We start from the raw sequence: 21,485 nt of genomic DNA on the forward strand, positions 1-21,485 counted from the left end.
ACCTCTACTTTGGTTGTTGTATTGTTGCACAAGAAAAATGCTCCGACCACCCGATTTAAAAAAAAAACAAACAAAAAAAAAAAACAACAATTACGTCACGCAAGTTCACCCCAACCAAGCCGATTCTGAATAAGTGCAATTCCTGCTGAAACCCTCTGCCATCACCCACCCTGAATGGAATAAAAAAAAAAGAAGTCTTTCTAGGGTAGACTTTGTTGTACAGGGGTCTTGTGTAGACATGTACAATGCCTTATGAGGTTCAACAATACTGTATTATTACTTGCTGGCAGTGGTAGTCATCCATTAGCAGTGTCATGTAAACCTATGTCAACTCAGGTCCTTCGAGACACAGCATTGCAGTCAGTTTAGTATCTGAACCAGTACAATACTATGTCAGCTGTATGGTCATGAATAAGTTATGAATTCTATATGAAGATTATGGATATTGGCCATACAGTCATTTCCGTTTCAGGCTACACTGCAAAAATTCTCCATCTTAATAGGTCATTTAACCTTGTTTTATAAAACATAATTAATGATGAAATCTGCAAAAATGCTGTGAGATCATTTTTAAAGGCATCTCCCTCTGATTCAAGAGCTTTCTAGAAGTCAAGAGAGATTCAGGATATCCTTGAATTTCAAGTAAAGAATAATTTAGCTGTATTGGAACTAAATGAAACTATAGATGTGTTAAGATGGACATTTTTACAGTGTCAGTAAGGTATTTGCATGTCTACAGGGAATGTGTCAAGTGTTGCCACATTTTGTACAGTACAATACAGCAGAGTGTGTACATAAATATATTTTTGAGATGTCAGATCTCATAGAAAGTTTAGTCTATGGGGATGGATTGATTTGACCTGGATGTCTTGTACTTTTTTTTTTTGTTGTTTTGTTTTTTTTTGTTTCTTTTCGGTTTTCCTTTCACCTGTTGATTTTCTTCTTAGGATGGATTTTGTAATGCTTGTTCTTGTTCTTTTTTCTTGCTGTTTTAAAAAAAAAGGGACAGGGCAGGGTTGGGGTGTTGGGGTTATTGTGATTGTCCTCTAGTGATGATTATAAATAAATAAAAAAAATATGAAAAACAATGTGTTATACTGATATATTATAAAACACACATTATAGCAGAGAACCAAATCTAGCACATTTCCCTACAGGATTAATTGTTTTACAGGATGAGTGATCCGATCATCTTAACACTTCAATTTAATGTTTCATTTGTTTCTTCACCTTGGGACTCACATTAAAGAGAGGAGGTAGTCTGTCATTGGCTTAGGACACCTATGTTAATGACTTAGCAGCCAGTTTAGTGTCGATCATCGCTGCACCAACACTGCGTGTCTGTGTGCATTAGTCACGGATGAGCAGATGTCTATTCTGCTGCCAGAGTTGATTCTGGTGTTTTTCATTAGCGCAGATGAGCCACTTATTCACATTTTCATCCTATGAAAAGTTTTTGTCTTGTGAAAAATATCAGGAGGAAAGAGAAAACTAATGAAAAGAAGATTAATGATGCTGAGGTTTTGTTACACAGCCATATACAGCATACAGTGAAATGATTGGTAGTGTGCTCCACTTACAGTACAACTACATTTGAATTTTCCTGTATATAGTGTATGTATGTGTATGAATGCATGCAGGTGACGTGATGGTTTCAATCAATCAGTCAATCAATTTATATAGCGACAAATCACAACAAAAGTCCATTCCACTATTCCACTGATCTACACATGTGGCTGAAATGCAGCAATACACCAACAAAATGTGTAGAAAAATCAGCTTTGCAATTCTTTATGGAGAAGGAAATGGGTTTGACATATTTATGAGACCTCAGGGATCCATATTGAGTTATAGGAGGCTGTTGTCAAAGCATTTATTTCAGTGATATGTTGGTGGTTGGAGCTCAGCAGGTGCAAGAAGTTTTGTTGTTATCAGGCAGGACTCTCAAGTTTCTATCTGCAAATACACAAAAAGGAAAAAGGGCTGATATTCCTTTTCTTCTCAGTGGAAACACAATATTTTAATAGAATTTCAGAATTAAGAAATGAGAAATTTATGCACTTGGTTCAAAGTTCAGAGATGAAAATTTCAAAAAAGGAGCCAGACTGACATGATGTTACTCTGCAAGTTGAGACCTTTCTAATGATTCATTTGGTTTACGACAAAGTTTGCCTAAACATAGCGTCATAGAAATGTGTGACATTATATAAGTACGGTCCATTTACATTATCATCTCTAAAAAAATCCCCCTACTTATTCACACTTTGAACCAAGTAGATAAATCCAAAAGTTTTCGGTTGACACTTGCCTAATGGGTCTGCTTAACCAAGACCTGGCCTAAAAGAGAGTTATTATTAGAATTATGTGTCAGCTGGTGTATTGCAAATTATTTTTTTTAAATTGAATGTTCGGGAGACCAAAGAGTTATTTATTTCAGAAAGAAGGAGGGCGTCTTCCCATTGATTTTTGAGGGTCAGCCTGCATGGACAGTAAATTAAACTGATAAAAGAACAGAGGGATTGTATTCAAGAAGGCTCTGTTTAGGCTATTCTTCTTGGATCCTTTGATATCAGCAAGAAGCTTCATGTTTTATATTTTTATATCAGGTAATCTTTAGCTACTGTCCTCTTCTATGTTGTGCTCTGCGGGGGCAGCAGCATCACTGCGGATGATAAAAACAGGATCAATAAGATGATCAGAAAGACCGGCTCAGTGATTGGCTTTACCCCAAAACTCACTTGAGGTCACCGAAAAAAAGAAGAAGGGCCAAACTAAATAACAATTCTGTGTTTGGAAAACTGGCTCAGAGGCTCATTCAGTGATGCTCAGTGTTCAGCTGTCTTTTGTCCAGCAGCAGTCAGATTTTTTAATAAACCCTTTTAGATGGGGTCTAGATCCATAGCACCTTTCAGCTGTTAGTTATGTCTCAAATTGCTTTTCAGAGCGTTATTTATTTGTTGTGTACTGTCTATATTGCTTGTTGTCTGTATGAGTTGATTTAGTGGTAGATATATTTCCCAACTGGATATTAATAAAACTGTCTAATAATCTAATGAATAATCTCAATTCATCTAATGAGAGAGTCCCTGTGGAAGTATGCAAAATGGTCTTTTGCCACTAGATGGTGCTGCGGTTAATTCAAATTATCAAATTTAGTTTAGTATAAACTAATTTAATTTAATTTTAATTTAATTTACACTTCAATTTCCAAGTATGGTGTCAATAAATAGTTCAATTACAAATGATGTTTATAGTGTGTATTGAGATACATGAACGTGACAAATGCCGTGATTGAATGAGGCAAAAGAATTGTAAAGTCTAGTTTGCTAACCCCGTCTTCGTCCCGTTTATAAGGCCATGGTACAACATTTGATGCAACTAACACTCCTGTTGTCTTACTGTCGACCATGCAACTTTTGTCTGTGCCAACTTCATTCCAACCTTATTTCCAGAAAACCCTAACCTTCACCCTTAAATGAAAGTATACCTACTTTTTGGGTTAAAATTGACCCAAGGACAACAGGAGGGTTAAGTGCAAATGCAGTAGGATTACTCTGTGTATTCAGGTGACTGGCACCAAAGCAACAGGCTACAAGTTATTTTCAGTGAAAGCTGGCGACATCATAGCTACAAAGTAATGCTCAAGACTTGTGACGCACTACAAATCAAAGCTCAGCTGGCCTCAACTTCAACTCAACTTCAGCGCTCCAATGATGCACTGAAGCGTCAACTAATCATTTTCACTCCTCCACTCTCTCTCTTTCTCCACAATTCCTCCAAGATTTCTGACACACAGCAGTATAGCTTTACTGCTACACTGTGGCACTTAAAGGAATAGTTCAACATTTTGGGAAATATGCCTAGCCTATTAGTTTTAATTGAGAGAGTTGAGTAGATCAGTATAATCTAGTATCTGTGTATAGAGTATGGAGCTGGAGTCAGGATGTGTTTAGCATAGCTTCTTTAAGTATTGTCATCACAGTGGACATAGATGAACAAAACTTGGTATATATATGTATCGTGTAAAGACGCACAAAAAAGTCTCTTGGACCCATATCCTCACAAGACAATATGGCTCAATAGCGCCCCCTATAAAATTTTAAAAAATTGAGCCCCTCTCTCTAGATTGACGTAGATGAACGAAATTTGGTACATATATGTATCATGTAAACGCACAAAAAAGTCTCTTGGACCCATATCCTCATTCCAACAGGAAGTCGGCCATTTTGAATTGAATTTGCAATTTTGGCACTGTTTGTTTCCATTTGACTTAGAAGATGCGTCGTGGCAAGTCTCGCTCAGTCGTGGCGGGGCGGGGGAGCTTGGGCCCGGTCATCGCTGCTTGCAGCTTTTATTTTATTTTATTTTTTCAAAGTTGGCATGTAGTACGAAATACACAGAGCAGACACTCATTGAGGTCTTCTCTTGGTGCATTGGGATCTATGCATAGGGCATGTAAATATGGTTAACCACAGCAAATAAGCATACTGTATATTCCTATATATTAAGTGTATGTGAATTTTCCAAAAGAGCCTCATCTAAATAACATGTGGCAGAGGTGGCCTGAAGGTTGGAGAAGCAAGCTTGTGACCCAAGGGTCGCCAGTTCAATCCCCCAGACTGGCAGGATGAATCGGATTGGGTAAAGTGAGGAAGCAGCACTTGCCCCTCCCTCATTATCACCGCTGAGATGCCCTTGAGCAAAGCCCTTAACCCCACCTGCTCCAGTGGAGCTGCTCAGTGGCCGGCAGATCAGACTGTGGATGTACTGGGCAGCTTCCAGATGTGAATATGTGAATATGATCAGGGCTCTAAAAGAGAGAACATTGCTCTCAGTAAATTTCCTCTGAATAAATAAAGGATAAAAATAAATGTTGCAGCAGTTTACAGCTTCAACGTGACAGAAATGACAAGACAATACCTTTTGAATGTGCTGTCCGTCACTGCTGCTTCGTCTAAACAGTTCACCATCAGCATGTACAAATCAAAATGTATGTGTTTCCAGATGACTTAACCCTCCTGTTGTCCTCAAGTCAAGGAAGGAAGGGAGGAAGAAGGAAGGAAGGAAAAGAGGGAGGAAGAAGAAAGGAAAGGAGGGAGGAAGAAGGAAGGAAAGAAGGGAGGAAGAAGGAAGGAAAGAAGGGAGAGAGGAAGGAAGGAAGGAAGGAAGGAAGGAAAAGAGGGAGGAAACGAAAGAAAGAAGGGAGGAAGGAAAGGAAGGAATGATGGAGGAAAGAAGGAAGGAAGGTAGGAGGGAGGAAGGAAGGAAAGAAAGAAGGACAGAGGAAAGAAAGAAGGGGGGATGAAAGAAAGAGAGAAGGAGGGAGAGAGGAAGGGAGGAAGGAAGGAAGGACAGAAGGAAGGAAGAAACGGGGATGGAGGGAGGAAAGACAAAAGAGAGGAAAGAGAGAAGGAGGGAGGACAGACGGAAGGAAGGAAAGAAGGAACAGCCAAAACAGACATGGTCATTTTGACCCGGGAGGACGACACAAAGGTTAATTTTATTGCTTCACCTTCTAATAACACCAAACAATGCACAACACAAATGTAAGGTTGAATTGTTCAATAATTTATTTCAGTTTACAAATTTAATAAATATACAAATGTCATCTACTGAGGATATAACGGACAATGTATATTATATATGTATGTGACCGAATCAGTTACAGTTTGAGTGCAGAAGTGTAAGCAGTAAGAGTGTTATGGTTGTTACTGTACAGCTTATTCAAGAAAAGGGGTTTGGTGATTAAACAGTAGCTATTACAGGAGTCTAGTTATGGACAAAGCACACTGTACAGCAAAGCCTGTAAATAATACAAAGTTTGTGTCTCCAGGTTGGGTTATTACAATGCTACACAAAACAGTTAAGAATCAGTTTGGTCATAAAACATTTAAAAAGAAACAAATCTGTGAAAAATGCATTCAACTAATCACGAAATACATAATTCAGTATTCAAAGTTTTTAGAAAGGTATCATTATATTGCTCTGAAACAATTACACAATAACTTCTGTTTTCTGTTGACTGAAATCTAATATTTTGTAATCATAAAAATATCATTCAATCCAGCATACAGTGGTATATTTGTGCCCCAAACAGGGTAGTTGCAGTTATTTAGAGCTCACAAAATAGCCCCTAATCACACTAAACACAAAGAAAAGAAAAATACAAGTTGTTTTGTTCCACATCAATAACCCTCAATGTATTTTTTTTTCTTACACCAAAAAAGGTTCACATTAATAGATTTCTTCACCCTCACCTGAATGTGAGTTTGATCACAAATTGGTCTGTGTAAGATGAGGACTCACTCAACCATTATAGAAGATTCACATGCATTCAAGTCCTGACAATGCTCTTCATCATCATCATCATCATTTCTTTTGGCATTTTGACAATGTTATGGACACTATGTTGACTCTTCATTTGGAATATAATGACTGTTATGAGGTAAAGGCACGTGCAAAAAAATGATTTGTGATATGACCCCCAAACATTTGCTATTGGGCGAATTTGTTTTGCTTGCAAGTAAATAGAATATTTCACAGTAGTTTACAGCCATCAGCAAAAATTATACTCTAAAAATGGAAAAATACAAGTCTCTTTGATTCCCTGACAGTTGTACTCTGTTCATGATACAAACATTACAATCCGACGCATTAGATTACAACAACAATACTACCATCTTTTCAAATTTGACATCTCAATCGTCACAATCTTGAAACCATCACGATTACTTGTAATTCCAAGCAGATGTAGTGCTACTTATCTTACATACTGTAGATTTTCACTAATGCTCTTGGGGGTGCTCTTACAAATAGCAGCCTTTGAGGAAAGCCTCTCTTTCTTGGCTCATGACAGCAGTTGCTACACTCTTTACAAAAAAACGGTCTCACTGCAGGAAGTTCGGCAGGCTAATCGTCGTCATCGTCGTCTTCAGAAGCCTCTGGATCGACAACCATCTCCTCCTGGAAGCAGAGCTTGAAGAAGGTGATCAATGAGTTTAGCATGTAGCGTTGGCTCTTGACAGAAGCGATATTGTGTCCTTCATCTGGGAAAATCTAGGCAAAGGAAAATATAAAACAAAGTTGAAATGCCACATTAAAAGGGGATGTACCATGTATATTTCAAGGTCTATGTTCAAGTTTTGGAAGTCTACTGTCATGTATATATGCATGATTTACAAAAAGCTCCTTATCCTTAGCTTTGGTCTCTTTGAACCCCTCTGAACTCTTATCTGAACAGACTAGAATTTCTGTCTCCCAATATTTCTTCAACTTAGATCTACAGTAAGTCAAGAAAAAGACCAGACTGTCCTGAGTGTGAAGTTTTCCACCTCTCTTAAACTCCACAAAAAGAAAACCATCACACCCTGATTGGCCAAGAGGAGAATGCACCCAGCTGCTCTTAATAACTATTCAGGAGCCAGTCCCCAAATCCTGCGCAACAGGTGATCTGAATAATCCTTCAATCAACTCAGAGGGATTTTGGCATTCAGCTACACGAATTTTGGAAAAGGGGAATGGTAGCAAGACCCAAGAATTGGTGACAGTTACAAGTAATGCACATTGCTACACTATAGTTTTTAGAAATAATGGTATTGACTCATTCATGATGGTGGTACGCCTACAGTAGAAGGCATACTGTACAATCATGACCTCCTCAACAAAATGAAACTATCTAATAACACTGTATTAAAGTTTGTACACTTCACTACTTCATAATTGGAGAAATGCATTAAAACTTTGAAACATTTGTGAACAAAATGATCCAGTTAATCAAAAAGTGCTCTTCAGACCCAGCTTTGTGAAAAGGTCTTAAGAGGCAATTCTTGGTTAGGAATGTTTAGTGCCATTAGGAGGACTGTTTGTGGTAAGATAAGACTCTCAGTGAATACAGCTTCAGATCTGTAAGGGTTGGGTTAAGGCCCATTTATGCTCAACGTTATGGGGGGGCAGTGTTGCTGTCACTACTCGATACGTAGCTCTAGTGAGACACGAAGAAGAAATAACAATGGAGGAACTTTTTGAGGAAAGGTTGTGCGAGTTGGTTAGAAACTTTAAACATATTGTTTTTGTCTTTTATGCAAGAGGAACATTATCAATATCTCTACGTATCGAGTAGTGACAGCAACACTGCCCCCCATGGTTTCCAGTGGTACTGCTCTGTTTGGTCCATATCCGTAAGCTTCATGGAAACGTGCAGAAATACGGACGAAATGAACGCAGAGCACGGACAGAAGGCTCCGTCCGTATCTGTATCCGTATTTAATGTTGAGCATAAATGGGCCTTTAGGGTTGTCAGGGGTTACGGTGGAATTCTTTCTTTTCAATGACTTTCAGCGGTTTAAGTTTTCACTTTGCTGCATTAATGTAGTCGATTAATAAAATTAAAATAAAATTAATTAATAGTTGTCGATCCTGACTTTATAGCTAAGATTATGTAGTGGTGCTACATGGCAAATGTTACCACCATGTATAAGTGATGCTTGGTGGGGGTTTTTTCCCTTAGGGGACAATAAAAGCAACTGAACTGAACTGAACTCAGACGTGCAGCAAACTTGAAACCTTCAACAAGGAAAAAGTCAGTGAAAGGATGCTTTTCAGCTCTGTCCTTTTTAATTATTTAAGCCAAAAGGGTAAGGAGGCTGTCTGTTTCAGCTACAGTATAAACACAACACCAAGGTCTCCTCTTATCAGGAAGGTTAAACGAATGGGCTTTCAGAGAAGAAATGGCAGCAGTCACCTGGAGAGTGTAGTTAACATTTGATGCGGACAGCAGTTTGACCAACTCAGCAGAGTGCTGGAAGTGAACAGTGGCTGAAAAAAGAAGAGATAATTAAAATGGATTCATCACACCCTAATTAACACAATAGCTACTCAGTCCATTACACTCACACAGTTGTAAATTCAATGAAACTTAATTGGTACCAATTGTTACCAACAGTACCGGGACATTGATATTTAGCAAGATGTAATATTGTGGCCTGTAATATAGTACAGGGAAGAGAGTGAAGACCAAGGCTGTGTTCGAAACTGCATACTACATACTACATACTTCTATACTACACACTACACACTAAACGACCATATAGTAAGCAGAGCGTTTACACTGTAGTAAACTACACGATAATCCACAATGCATTTCGTCCCTACCCGAGCTGAAATCATCAGGCTGAAGCTGATTTCATTTTAGCTCTAACTCTGTAAATAAACCACTTTATCCACATTTCTAACCTTTTCAGGAAGAAAGTAAAGTAGCCCTTTAGATTCACAATGTGACGCTAATTTGTCCAAATAACACCTGTTTAAAGTTTTGTTCCTGAGAATTCGGAGCCACTCAAGTTAGCCGTAGCGAGTAACACACTTCCTGTCATTTTCACAAAATAAAACATCCGTTACCTTTTATTATTAAGAAAACCATAACGATAGAATTGGTGCTTTTATTTTGAAAACAGGAAGCGAACATACCCTCGCTGTAGCTAACTTGAAACCTGCGAGGTGGGGATCTGTGACGTTTGTATTTTGGGTTTTTTTCAGAAGTTACATTGCATCTTGGGTAATGTGAGTGTGAGTAGTCAGCTCTTGATGCATACTCTGCATTTCTGGAGAATCTAGTAAACCATCCAGGAACTTCTCACATACTCTAAATCACATACTACGCAGTTGAAACACACTACATACTTCAAATGACGTCAGCGTTAGTACGAGTAGTAGGAAAGTATGTGGTTTCCAACAGACCCCAAGTGAAGATTTAAAACACCACCTTCAAATAGTACTGAAAATACTAACAAGTACAGAATCCTATAAATGCAGTAAATCCTTTACTATACATTGGCAGAGTGAAGAAAAATAGCAGCAATTCTATACAGATAATGGCTTTTTTTAATGCACATAGATTAAAAGTTACAATTTAGTGCTTCAGACCAGTCCTCTTATATGTTTTCAGTGTTTGGTTTGCAAATAAACCCTATTGCACACCTACATATCTGCCTTACTGTCTGTACCTATACTCACCATCTGCTGTGCCGTGGATAATAAGGAATTTCAGCGGAGTTGGTCCTGAGATGTTACGGAGCAGGCTGGAAATCTGGAGACATTAAAGAATTACCCTCCATAGAGAGAAACAGCAGCACATTTAATATCCCCCTTTACACACATACTTAAATAATGTGGGCTCTTATGTTCATGGGGATGAACAGAGAAAATCACATCTTTTTTCTTAACAAGATAATTTCCTATGGGTTCTTATAGTAGTTATTTTCAGTTATAGCCACAGAGGGAATTAAGTAACAGTACAGTAAGTGCTGTTGGTGCTAATGCAGTAAGTAGTAAAAATGAGGTGATTTATGTGGACATAGTAGAAACATTACAGGCTCTGTTTTTCTTGCAGAGTTATGGCTTTTGGGTATTTTCATGTGTTATGACTGGTCATTTGTTTTGGTCTGTTGTTTGTGTGCCCTGTGTTTTTCTTTTGATTTTTCCTGACAGGCAAATAGGGGTGTGCCATAACGTGACTAGGATTGGTGGGAAAGGTTCATGTCCTGGCCTGTGACTGGCTACAGCTGGGAGGCACCTGCTATAAAACAGCCAAGATGGCGGCCGTCTGGTGGCAGCCGGCAATTTCCCCGTCCTCCTCCTCCTCCTCTCCCAAACAGCCACGCTTTTGTTCTGTCTTGGTTTTTGAAAGTAGATATAGTTTAGATAGTTTATGTTGAGTGGTAGGGTGGACTGCCAGTTTTGTTAATCTTGTTTTCTCTTGTTTACTTAGTTAGGGAGTTAAGTTCTTGTCATTTGTTTCTTAGAGCAAGTTTCTTATTTTCTAGATAGGATTGTTTTATTTGTTATTTTGGCCTTGGTCCACCCTGAAGTTTCAGTTTTGTATTTCATGTAAATCTATAAATTTATTTATTGATTTGTGTAAATAAATTTTCCTTATACACACACTAATTTCGATTGTGGCTACTTGGGAATTGGGGAAGATTCTATTCAGGTTATACCTTAGGCACCCCTAGACTGGGGCATAATGCATGACTTTGAAATATATTTTGCCTTTCTGTTTTATTATTTGTATCCAACACTGAACACACCATGCACAGGTAGGAAGAAATGTGTAAATAGATGTAAAACTTGTTAATTTCAAATAAGGCAGCACAAAGTGAGTTTCTGATGCAAAGTCAATAGCCTAACACTTTGGTAATTCTTTCAAGTGCTAACTAATATCTAACAGTAACAAATGTATAGAGCATTGTGAAAGACCGACTGATTTCAGAGGTTTTTTGGCCATTGTAAATTCCCATTAACATCTTCCATAACGGTTTTATAGATATATATTATGGCCATGATTGATTTATTTTTAATTATTTCTACTTTGTTGCAGAGAAAGAGCAGATGACTCTTTTTTCCCATCAAAATGCATTGTTATGGCAATAACTTGTTATACCAGGAAAGGCAGAGGTATAATTAATCATATCAACAATTATGTATATGTCACAACTTGGGCCCTGGAGCAGTCAAACCTAAGTACAATGCAGCCATCATTAATATCATAATTAACAACTCTGCTTTTCCTGCTGAGACACGTCTAAATATTTGCTGTGAAAAAGGTTTGTTGGGGACTAAACATCATACCAGTTTCATATAAACTAACATTTCTAATAACTATTTATGGTTTTATTATTTATTTCTATTTTTTATTCTATTGTGTTTATATTCTATTCTAACAGTGAGCAACAGCATGTGACAGTTATGTATTCAGATTGTTGTGTTGCAGCATAAAATCAGCAATATTGGGGAATGACATGACTGAACTTTCAATATCTCTGCAAACATAAACCATAAAAGAAACCATCTGCCTCTAACTGCAGATTTGTGTGTGTGCGTGTGTGTGTGTGTGTGTGTGTGTGTGTGTGTGTGTTCAGATCTTGCCAATAGGCCCCATTCAGATGACAATAGTCTATTATAGTCTGGAAGAGATTTTGGATTGTTTTTTTTTACATGTCCAACTGCAATTGGCATAGCTGTTTCAGAGGTGGGAGGCCATTTTTCTAATTTAGATTCCACAGCATGCAGCCTTTTTGAACATGGCAACAAAGGGTCCATATAAAGATTGAAACTCCCAATTTATACACTACCTAATACTTTGTATTGATCATCGCACTGTCAATAAAATATGCCCACTTTATCTCATTTATATGTTGAATGTCATAATAAACTGTTTCATGTGTCAGGTCAGGAGTATAAACTGGATGAGTTCTGAACACTTTCAGATCAAACAGACAGAGTAATGAGACTGTACAGTAAGTGCTTTCTTCATATGAATAGATAATGTGAAAATAAAGGCATGTTCAAAGAGTTTTCATTCCAAATTGACCCCAGAAACCTTATAATAAACCACTGATATCAAGTCCTACTTGATATTTTTGATCCTCCTTCACTGGAGAGCCAAAGTATTTCTCACTGAAGGCAGACCCTTTATGAAAGATGAAAAGAAAACAGTTAATGGTGACATATTGTTCATGGTAAAAGTGCCACTGCCTTTTAACATTACTCCTTCAATTAACATTCCACATTGTGACAAATAGATATCGTTTGTTGCCTTCTTAGGTATGCGTTGTTGGATTAACCGGCTGGCAGAATGTCCTTGTCATGTTTTGAATGAGCTACAACTTCACAACCCTGTTATATTGTACTCATGTGTGATATTTCATTGCTGTGTGATTCTTGGTATCTTACCATATAGTCTCCAGTTTGTTATAGGAGCAACAGCAACGCCACATTTGAAAACAGAGCTGTAGGAGAGGACTAGGAGCGAGGTAAGGAAGCCTCCATATGCCTAAGGGGGAAAAATGCTTTAAAATAATGTTTATAAAAAATGTATCTGGTTATTTCTGTATTAGATACAAAGCCTAACTTACCTTTCCATAAACTCCAATTCTGTTGACATCAATATAAGGTAGTCTGATCAGGTGCCTGAAAAATTACAGTGAGTTACTTGACAAGTCATGTGAGAAATCTATATATACACATATATATATATTGCTAATTTAAGTAATTTGTGACATTGTTACACATAATTTGGTACTCAGACCAACTCCAACAAATGCCTTGTCAACTTGCCCTCCAATAACAAGCAGCAGGGCTAAAGTTTGAAGGGGTTTACAGGCCAGCAGCTAGTTAAGACTTAGAGCAGCACTTCAGAAATCCCATCCTCACATGAGGCTTATCAGTGGCTGGCTAGGCAGCTAACAAGATACAGGCTAAAGTCACAGGAATACAGTACAGAAATGCCTTGGTGACCCACAAGGTATACAGTTTTTAACCCTAGTATGATACAATAAACTCAATCATTTCCAGAAAACCTACTCCAGAACTGTGATCTGGTCCTGAACATCAACAGTCCCCAGTCTGTGGTGAACATCTTGCAGGATCGTCTGGCCCTGAAAGCCGCTGCCTCGGCCGTCCAGACGAGCCACGATAACGCTGTCAGCACTGACCAGCACAGAGTCCCAGGTGAGACCAAAGCGGTCATTCACCATCTGACCACCGGGGGTGCTGTCACTATAAAGAAATTACAATGAGTTTAGTCTATTTAGAAAACCAAGGATTCACACACACACACACACAAAACCAAAGCTACAACAACTACTAACTGATTATTTGCTTGCGTAATTTACAAAACCAAAAGTAAAGGTCAAACAGGAGTCATAAAAAATAAGCACATATATGTATTTGTATTTTATGACCGTTATCTGTAGAGGTTCCTAGCCAAAAACAGGAACATCTGGTTTAAGGCACAAATATTCTGTTTCATTCCTAAGAAATAGTCTCTTAGGTGTTTTCATTTAATAAATTGTTGAATCAAGGTCAAGGTCACTTTTATTGTCTCTCTCAGGAGAAGATTAACTTGGACAAAAGGAACTGCTGCAACAAGAACATTGCAATAAGAAAAATCATTTAAAAAACACAATAAATTAAAAAAAACACATGCGGAGATCTCAAACACACACACACACACACACACACACACACACACATACATACACAAACATACTGGAAATCATTCTGCATTGTTTAAAGCTACAGTATGAAGGTTTATTTCATATATATATATATCTTTAATTGAAATATGCCCCAAAGCGTATATTACTGTGAAGGCCTCTGTGACCCAGGCACATTGAACAGCCTTCAGTACAGAGATATGTCTTTCCTTAGTTTCATGCAATTATCACACTTCCAACCAATCAGGGGAGGTCAAAGTCAAGAGTGAGATCTCACAGCTGTCAATCAAAATATAAAAGAACTTCTAACCTACGACTTCTCTTGTATTAAAGCTCGAAACTAGTATTAGGTCTCATAATGGTTTGCTTTTGAGTCAAATTTTACAGAATTTGCATATGAAACAACATAACATGCATTAAGAAGTGCTCCTTTAACCCTCCTGTTGTCCTCGAGTCAAGGAAGGAAAGGTGAAAGGAAGGAGGAAGAAGGAAGGAAAGGAGGGAGGAAGGAAGGAAGGAAGGAAGGAAGGAAGGAAGGAAGGAAGGAAGGAAGGAAGGAAGGAAGGGAGGAAGAAAGAAGGAAAGAAGGAAAGAAAGGAGGAAGGAAGGGAGGAAGAAAGAAGGAAAGGAGGGAAGAAAGAAGGAAGGAGGGGGGGAAGGAAGGAAGGAAGAAAGGAAGGAAGGAAGGAAAGAGGAAAGGAGGAAGGAAGGAAAGGAGGAAGGAAGGAAGGAAGGAAGGAAGGAAGGAACGAACGAACGAAGGAAAGGAGGAAGGAAGAAAAGGAGGAAGGAAGGGAGAAAGGACGAAGGAAGAAAAGGAGGAAGGAAAGGAAGGAAGGAGGGAGGAAAGAAGGAATAGTCAAAACAGACGGGGTCAATTTGACCCGGGAGGACGACACAAAGGTTAAACTGAAAATGCATTTGAATATACATACAGCATCAGTAAAAGCGGGTACTCCTTGGTTTCATCAAAATCTATTGGCACCGTTAATTCCAGATGAAGTTCTGCAAAAAACAAGTCAACAGAATCTGCAGTCAGTAATACATTTCCTGCAACTTTAGTTTTTCCACAGTAACTCCTACACTTTAACATTCAGTTCACAGGCAGCATGTACATCTATCCTTCTGACTACATCAAAGCTCAACAGTGCAGCACAGCACCTTCATAAAAAACAAATGGCTGTGTTAATGAGTCATATCAAACAGACTGGAGAGGTAACACAGAGAACTGCTATTTTTTAGTTACTGGTTATAATACTTTTGCTTTGCTTTAGATCTTTAAATGCTTTCATATATCTCAGTAGAGAGCCAAAGACAACTGGACTTGCTGTGCAGTCTTGGAAAAATATTTTTGAGGATTCACCTAAGAAGCCCTAGTTTTGGGTTGATTTTTCTTCTTCTTTGTTTTTTAAGCCAATGTGAGTGATTCACCGTGATGTGATGTGAGAGTCATGAGATCACTGTGAGAGGTGTTAAGCACTGTCATTAGAGGATAAGTGAAAGTATCACTTATCAGTTCAATAAAGAGGTATGAGAAGTGAAGATGAAACCTTTTAAATGAGTGTCAGAATGTCTTTAAGGCTACAATGCAAGTCCAGTTGCCCTTGACTACGACTACAAGTGTACTATAACCTGAATGACCAGGCTGAAAAGGCAGCTTACATGAAAATAATGAAGTAAACATTGAGTTTTATGTGAAAATTAAGCCTGCAATTTCATTTATGTTTAACTTTGGATAAAAATGTGACTTTGTCCTTGCTTAAGAGGCCTTAAATATGTATCACATTGTCTCTCGTCTAGATCACAGTAGGGAAGTCATATTTTGAGCCATCCCCTCTAATTGAAAATGGACATACCGCATTTCTGATTCCAGGGCTTTCACCTCAAAAAGCTCTGCACCTGTTCACTCAGTTGTGTTCATGCTGAATTTCCAAGTCTGGTTTTTAGCACGCTTGACTGTCCTGTTCACATGCATATATAATGCTGCAGATGTTTTATGTAGAAAGTTGCACAACTGAATGTTAACCATCAACTCCCTGACTGCTACTCATTAACCTTCATGTCGTCCTCCCGAGTCAAATTGACCCCGTCCGTTTTGACTGTTCCTTCTTTCCTTCCTTCCTTCTTCTTTCCTCCCTCCTTCCTTTCCATCCTTCTTCCTTCCTTCTTCTTTCCCTCCTTCTCTCTTTCTTTCCTCCCTCCCTCCTTTCCTTCCTCCATCATTCCTTCCTCTTTTCCTTCCTTCCTTTCTTCCTTCCTTCCTCCCTCCCTCCTTTCGTTCCTTCTTTCCTTCTCTCTTTCTTCCCTCCCTCCTTTCCTTCCTTCTTCCCTCCTTCCTTCTTCCTTCCTCCCTCTCTCCTTTCCTTCCATCTTCCTTCCCTCCTTCCTCCCTCCTTTCCTTCCTTCCTTCCTTGACTCAAGGACAACAGGAGGGTTAACAAAGCAAAGAGACAATGAATTGGAATAAGTGGTGAACAATGAAGTCGATATAAGACAACTCTTAGTTATAACCCATAAGATTTTCAGTATTTATGGTAATGTTTGTGGTCTACATTATTCAGTATATTTATATCCAGTAACTACCTTTCTGTAAAGTAATTTCTTAGTGGTGTTTCTTAGAGTCCGCCATTCCTGCAGTAGTTTCTATGTGCAGCATGTAATCCAGCTGTAGTGTTTTATATTTCATCCTCACTGTTTAAATGTTCATTCCCCACCAGCCAAAACACAAGCTTTTATTGTGAAGTAGTTACAAGAAGTTTGGCTGCACTGTAAACAAACCTATGCTCCTCTATTTATATTTTATATTTCTGATGAAATAGATGCTCAAGGTGTTAAAATGTTGAAGAGAGACTTTGAAAATTGGAGTAACAGATTGATGCATTTAAAGTTTTATAATACTCACAGAGAGGATTTTTATGAGTCAGAAAAGTTATGGCACCAGCTTTTTTTTCACAACAATTGTAGTGTAAACAGTACAAATACAGTGTTGATGTTTGATTGGCCAATGCTGCACTCCTGCTGCAACAATGGACTGTGATCACGCTATGTCTGATTGATGGGAAGGACTTGTAAATGTTCATGTCTGACTAGTCAGGAAGGTTGTATAATAACTGAGTTGGTTGCATGAAGGTATATTAATAGATGGAGTTAAATTATATCCATTACATTTGGGTTAAATTACATTGGACGATGTACTTTGTCTGATGTGAAGTGTCCGTCTTTGCTCGGTTTTCAGGCACTTCCATATTATTAAGCGTCTAGTCTGATCTGACCTTTCACGAATGCCATTTACAAGTTGGAAACTCATAATAACGACAACTCCAATGTGACATGAACGTGGTCTTAAACCCTACTTATAGTGTTTCTACCATAGACTGTATAAAAGAAATGGACGTAACATGGACGTAACATGGACGTAACATGGACGTAACGTGGACTGCTGCTCGGAAGCCAATAGTTAGTTCTAGGCAGCAGCATCTTGAAAATTTCAGGTGTATGCTGGGAAAAATAAAAACACAGATTCTACTTATATGGGCATGAGGCGGAGCCATGGGCGGGGAGGTTGCTATGGTTGCAAGGGCTAGATCTCAAGGACATTGGGCAATCAACCTGTCAATCAGGACGTAGCCACGTCCTAATGCATACCCTGCTTTATCATCAAATATAAAATCAGGGAGGCCTAAATGTCCCAAATGAACATCATACTGCATTGAAGAAGGCTTTAAACTAGCGATTGAGACCATAAACACATTTTGAAAACGTTTACTGAGGTTAGAAATCAAGTGAGAAGTTGGTGAATTCTCCATTGACTTGTATAGAGACGGAAGTCCTTTTGACACCAAAACGGTTGCCCCCTGGTGGCCTTTTGATAGAATGCAGTCCTAAGTTACTTCTGCGTTGGCCTCATTTCAGAGGACCAGAACTCCCCGCCTGGTTTCTACAAGTAATTACAGGTATCGCCAAATTAAGCAGGATTAGAAAGATCATCACAAAACATAACTAAATATGTTGCATATTAATAGAGATGATTGCAATGTCATACCAAAGTTGTTGATTTGCAGAGTCCTTTTTTCCCATTTGGGTATTTTCCTGGTAATCAGAGCAAGTCTTAATACTGTGTTCTTCTCCAGAATCTTGTAGTCTGTTTGATGACAGAGGAAAAACAATTAGTTGAATAAAAGCAAAATTCACTCTAGCAACAAATACACATCACATAAACTTCATAAAATCCTGCATAGCTAATACATTTCAATGTTCTGAGAATTTATCATAATTAACAATAGTCATATTTGTTAGTTCCACAAGTCAATAGACCGTAAGTGCACTTAGATGTTTTGCCCAATCGAGGTCAAATTGTATGATGAGTAAAAATGTAAGAGAGGATTAATCAGCACACATCAGTCTGCAGACCTCGGGGAGTAGAGAATATGATCATTTACCTACTGCAGTGTCCCCAGACTCTGCTCTAAGTGCCTCAGATGCACACTCGACAACATGTTGAGCACTTAAAGCTTTAACCTTAATTGTATCCTCAGGTTCAGCTTTTTACAGTCTTAAGTAAAGCTCTGAATTTTACCTGAATGATTTAATTATACTGACTCAATCTCCAAACATTAGTGCACTTTTCATTGACTTTTCAGGTACTGGGGGCACACTCACACTCTAGAGAATTTAACTTCTACCCAAATGATAATAACACTCAACTGATGCAATTGGGCGAGATGAGGTAAAAAAAAAAAAAAAAAAAAAGTACATTTGTTTGTCTGTGGAAGTACTTACTATTCAAATCATTTAGTTTGTGAAGAGTAGTTTTGGGTATTCCAGGACCTGGTGGGAAAAAAGTGTAAAGCACATTTTACACACAGGGAAACTCAAGAGGCATCGCACCTAAAGAAGCTAAAGAAGAAAAAAGAGAAGGTGCAAAAAATACAATTTGTAATGGCAAACACAGTGGATATTTGTATTGTATCCTTTATTTGATGGCGCTTTTCCACTACACAGTTCCAGCACGACTCGACTTGACTTTTTTTTGCGTTTCCACTAGGGATAGTACCTGGTACCTGGTACTTTTTTAGTACCTGCTCTGCTGAGGTTCCAAGCGAGCCAAGCTGATACTAAATGTGACGTCATCAGACTGCCGGCCACTGATTGGTCAGAAGAGTTGTCGCTGGAAGAGTCATGAGCCGTCCCACGCAAGAATCAAACCTGCAATTTTTAAATACCGGCAACAGCGTTACAGCCATACGGCTCAATGTTGTTGCTTTGTGTGTGACAGAAAGCCACATACAGCAGCAAGTACACCATCGCCTCCATGTCCTCCATTGTTTGTGTGTTTGTGTCGCGTATAAAAAGAAGTCACGGCAGTTTCGAGGAGCGTTGCTATGACGACCCCGCCCACGTTGAGTAGGTACCCTTTTGTAATGGAAAAGGTCGATCCTGGAACCGTGTCGAGCCGAGTAGTGCTGGAACTGTGTAGTGGAAAAGCGCCATAAGTGATAAATGGCTGATTGCACCAGCTGTGTTTCCTTTTTATTTAAAGCTTAAATAAAAGCTTATCAAAAAAAAGTCTAGGGATTAGTATTGTAAATCTTATACACAAATGATCTCATTCTTGTTACAGTCAATGTGATAATAGACTGGAAACTATAGTCTGATTTCTGAGTTTTCTTCTGGTTCTGTTTTTCCTGTCAGATCTTTCCCTTGTGAGTTAAATACACTGTACGCTAGACTCTTATTCTGAAAAATAAATATTTCAGTGTGTAGTAGCCGTTGTTTTTCACATTCAATACTTTGACTCGACTCATCAAACATGAAGAAGAAGATCAAGATTGAGACCTCTCAAAGTAAAAATCATTACGATACAAAAGGTTATTAAATACTAAAATTATATTTCTAATAGCTGTTTAGAGACGATATGGTGTCTAAAATAACTATGAGCCAAGATTTTAAAAATAGAGCTGTGAAAAAGGGTGTGAAGGCAATTGAACTTTCGCAGCTCCTCAACATTTTGTGTTACTGGTGTGTCAAAGTGATCACATCATTTTTAGGAAGCCCTGCCATGAAGCACTCAGTCACGATGCTGCTGCCTTGGGTCGTAATGAGATGTTACCTCTGCAGTTGAGAAGGACGTGTTGATAGTTTGGGCTGAGCGTAGCGTCATAGTAGCTGCACTGTGATTTGAAGAGGGAGCAGGTGAGGCATTCTTTATGAAATGGATCCACAGTCGAGACCCTTTGTGAGAAGAACAACAAAAGGTTTCTGAAGACTACAGAAATTGCTTTGAGATCATTTCCAATATTTGAGATACAATGTGTTTCTAGCCTGAAGGCAATAGAAAAAAGAAAAAGAAAAAATGTGCCAAAATACAAAATAATAAAAGTATCAAGACTAACTCTGGTTTGCTTACAATATATTTGGTCATTAGTTATATTGATGTTATCATTACACAAGGTCAATATGGCATTAATGAAACATTCTCTACTCTAATACAGACATAAAAGATATATTTTAATATTTTTCAAAGACTGGTTTGACTATTTTAACCTTTATTCATAACAAAAAACAAAATTCAAACATGTTGCTTTTTCTTAATATTCTATAAATGAATGTCTCTTTACCATAAATAAATATAATACACTCTTCATTAAGGATTAACCCTCCTGTTGTCCTCAGGTCAAGAAAGAAAGGAAGGAAGGAAGGAAGGAAGGAAGGAAGGAAGGAAGGAAGGCAGGAGAGAAGGAAGGAAGTAAGGAGGAAGGGAGGGAGGGAGGGAGGAAGGAAGGAAGGAGAGAAGGAAGGGAAGAAGGAAGGAAGGAAGGAAGGAGAAAAGGAAGGAAGGAAGGAATAAGGAGGGAGGAAGGAAGGAAGTCAAGAAGCAAGGAAGGATGGAAGGAAGTGAGGAAAGAAGTTTGGAAGGAGGGGAAGAACGAAGGAATAATTAAAGAAAGAGGAAGGAAGGAAGGAAAGAAGGAACAGTCAAAAGAGATGGGGTCAATTTGACCCGGGAGGACGACAGGAGGGTTAATCAAACATTTATTAACGACTGATGGGGAGTTTATGAATGTGAATATGAATATAAACAGTATGTAAAGGGTTAAGAAATAAGCTTATTTCCTTTCTTGCTGACACTTAGATGAGAAGATTGAAAGCATCCTGATGTGTGTAGAGTTAATATGATGCTTACAGCCAGCAGGAAGTTAGTCTAGCTAATTAAATGCTCTGCTGAGGAGAAACAGGAGTGAAACAAATCTACCTAGCAGCACCTCTAATGCTAATTTATTGACACATTACATCGAGTTTGTTTAATGCATACAAAAACAAAAGTGTGAAAATGAGATGTCACGGTTCTAACACAAAGGGTTATGTGCTGGACTGTTGCCAGGCAACCAGTGGAGACTCTAGGAAATCACTATTTACTGCCCTGTCCTTCAGTCTGAAACGCTTAGTTAATTGGAATATTAACAGCTGATTATCTATAAATCCTTTTAGTTA

At 38.4% G+C, this 21,485-nt stretch overlaps 1 protein-coding gene across 1 annotated transcript in view; it reads right to left on the reverse strand.

Moving 5' to 3' along the window:
* Positions 1-6,909: 6,909 nt before the first annotated feature.
* The window catches only part of LOC128368313 (inactive dipeptidyl peptidase 10-like), a 52,104-nt gene continuing 37,528 nt past the window's right edge, over positions 6,910-21,485 (reverse strand). Inside the window, exons 16-26 of the mRNA XM_053329103.1 lie at positions 20,104-20,225; positions 18,774-18,821; positions 18,037-18,135; positions 14,930-14,999; positions 13,360-13,554; positions 12,912-12,966; positions 12,730-12,829; positions 12,408-12,466; positions 10,012-10,084; positions 8,741-8,814; positions 6,910-7,056 (exon numbers count right to left, since the gene is read on the reverse strand). Coding sequence (XP_053185078.1) covers positions 6,910-7,056; positions 8,741-8,814; positions 10,012-10,084; positions 12,408-12,466; positions 12,730-12,829; positions 12,912-12,966; positions 13,360-13,554; positions 14,930-14,999; positions 18,037-18,135; positions 18,774-18,821; positions 20,104-20,225 — 1,042 coding nt within the window. The remainder of the gene's footprint in view (positions 7,057-8,740; positions 8,815-10,011; positions 10,085-12,407; positions 12,467-12,729; positions 12,830-12,911; positions 12,967-13,359; positions 13,555-14,929; positions 15,000-18,036; positions 18,136-18,773; positions 18,822-20,103; positions 20,226-21,485) is intronic.

The sequence above is a fragment of the Scomber japonicus genome, chromosome 11, assembly GCF_027409825.1.
Source record: "Scomber japonicus isolate fScoJap1 chromosome 11, fScoJap1.pri, whole genome shotgun sequence".
NCBI lineage: Eukaryota > Metazoa > Chordata > Actinopteri > Scombriformes > Scombridae > Scomber > Scomber japonicus.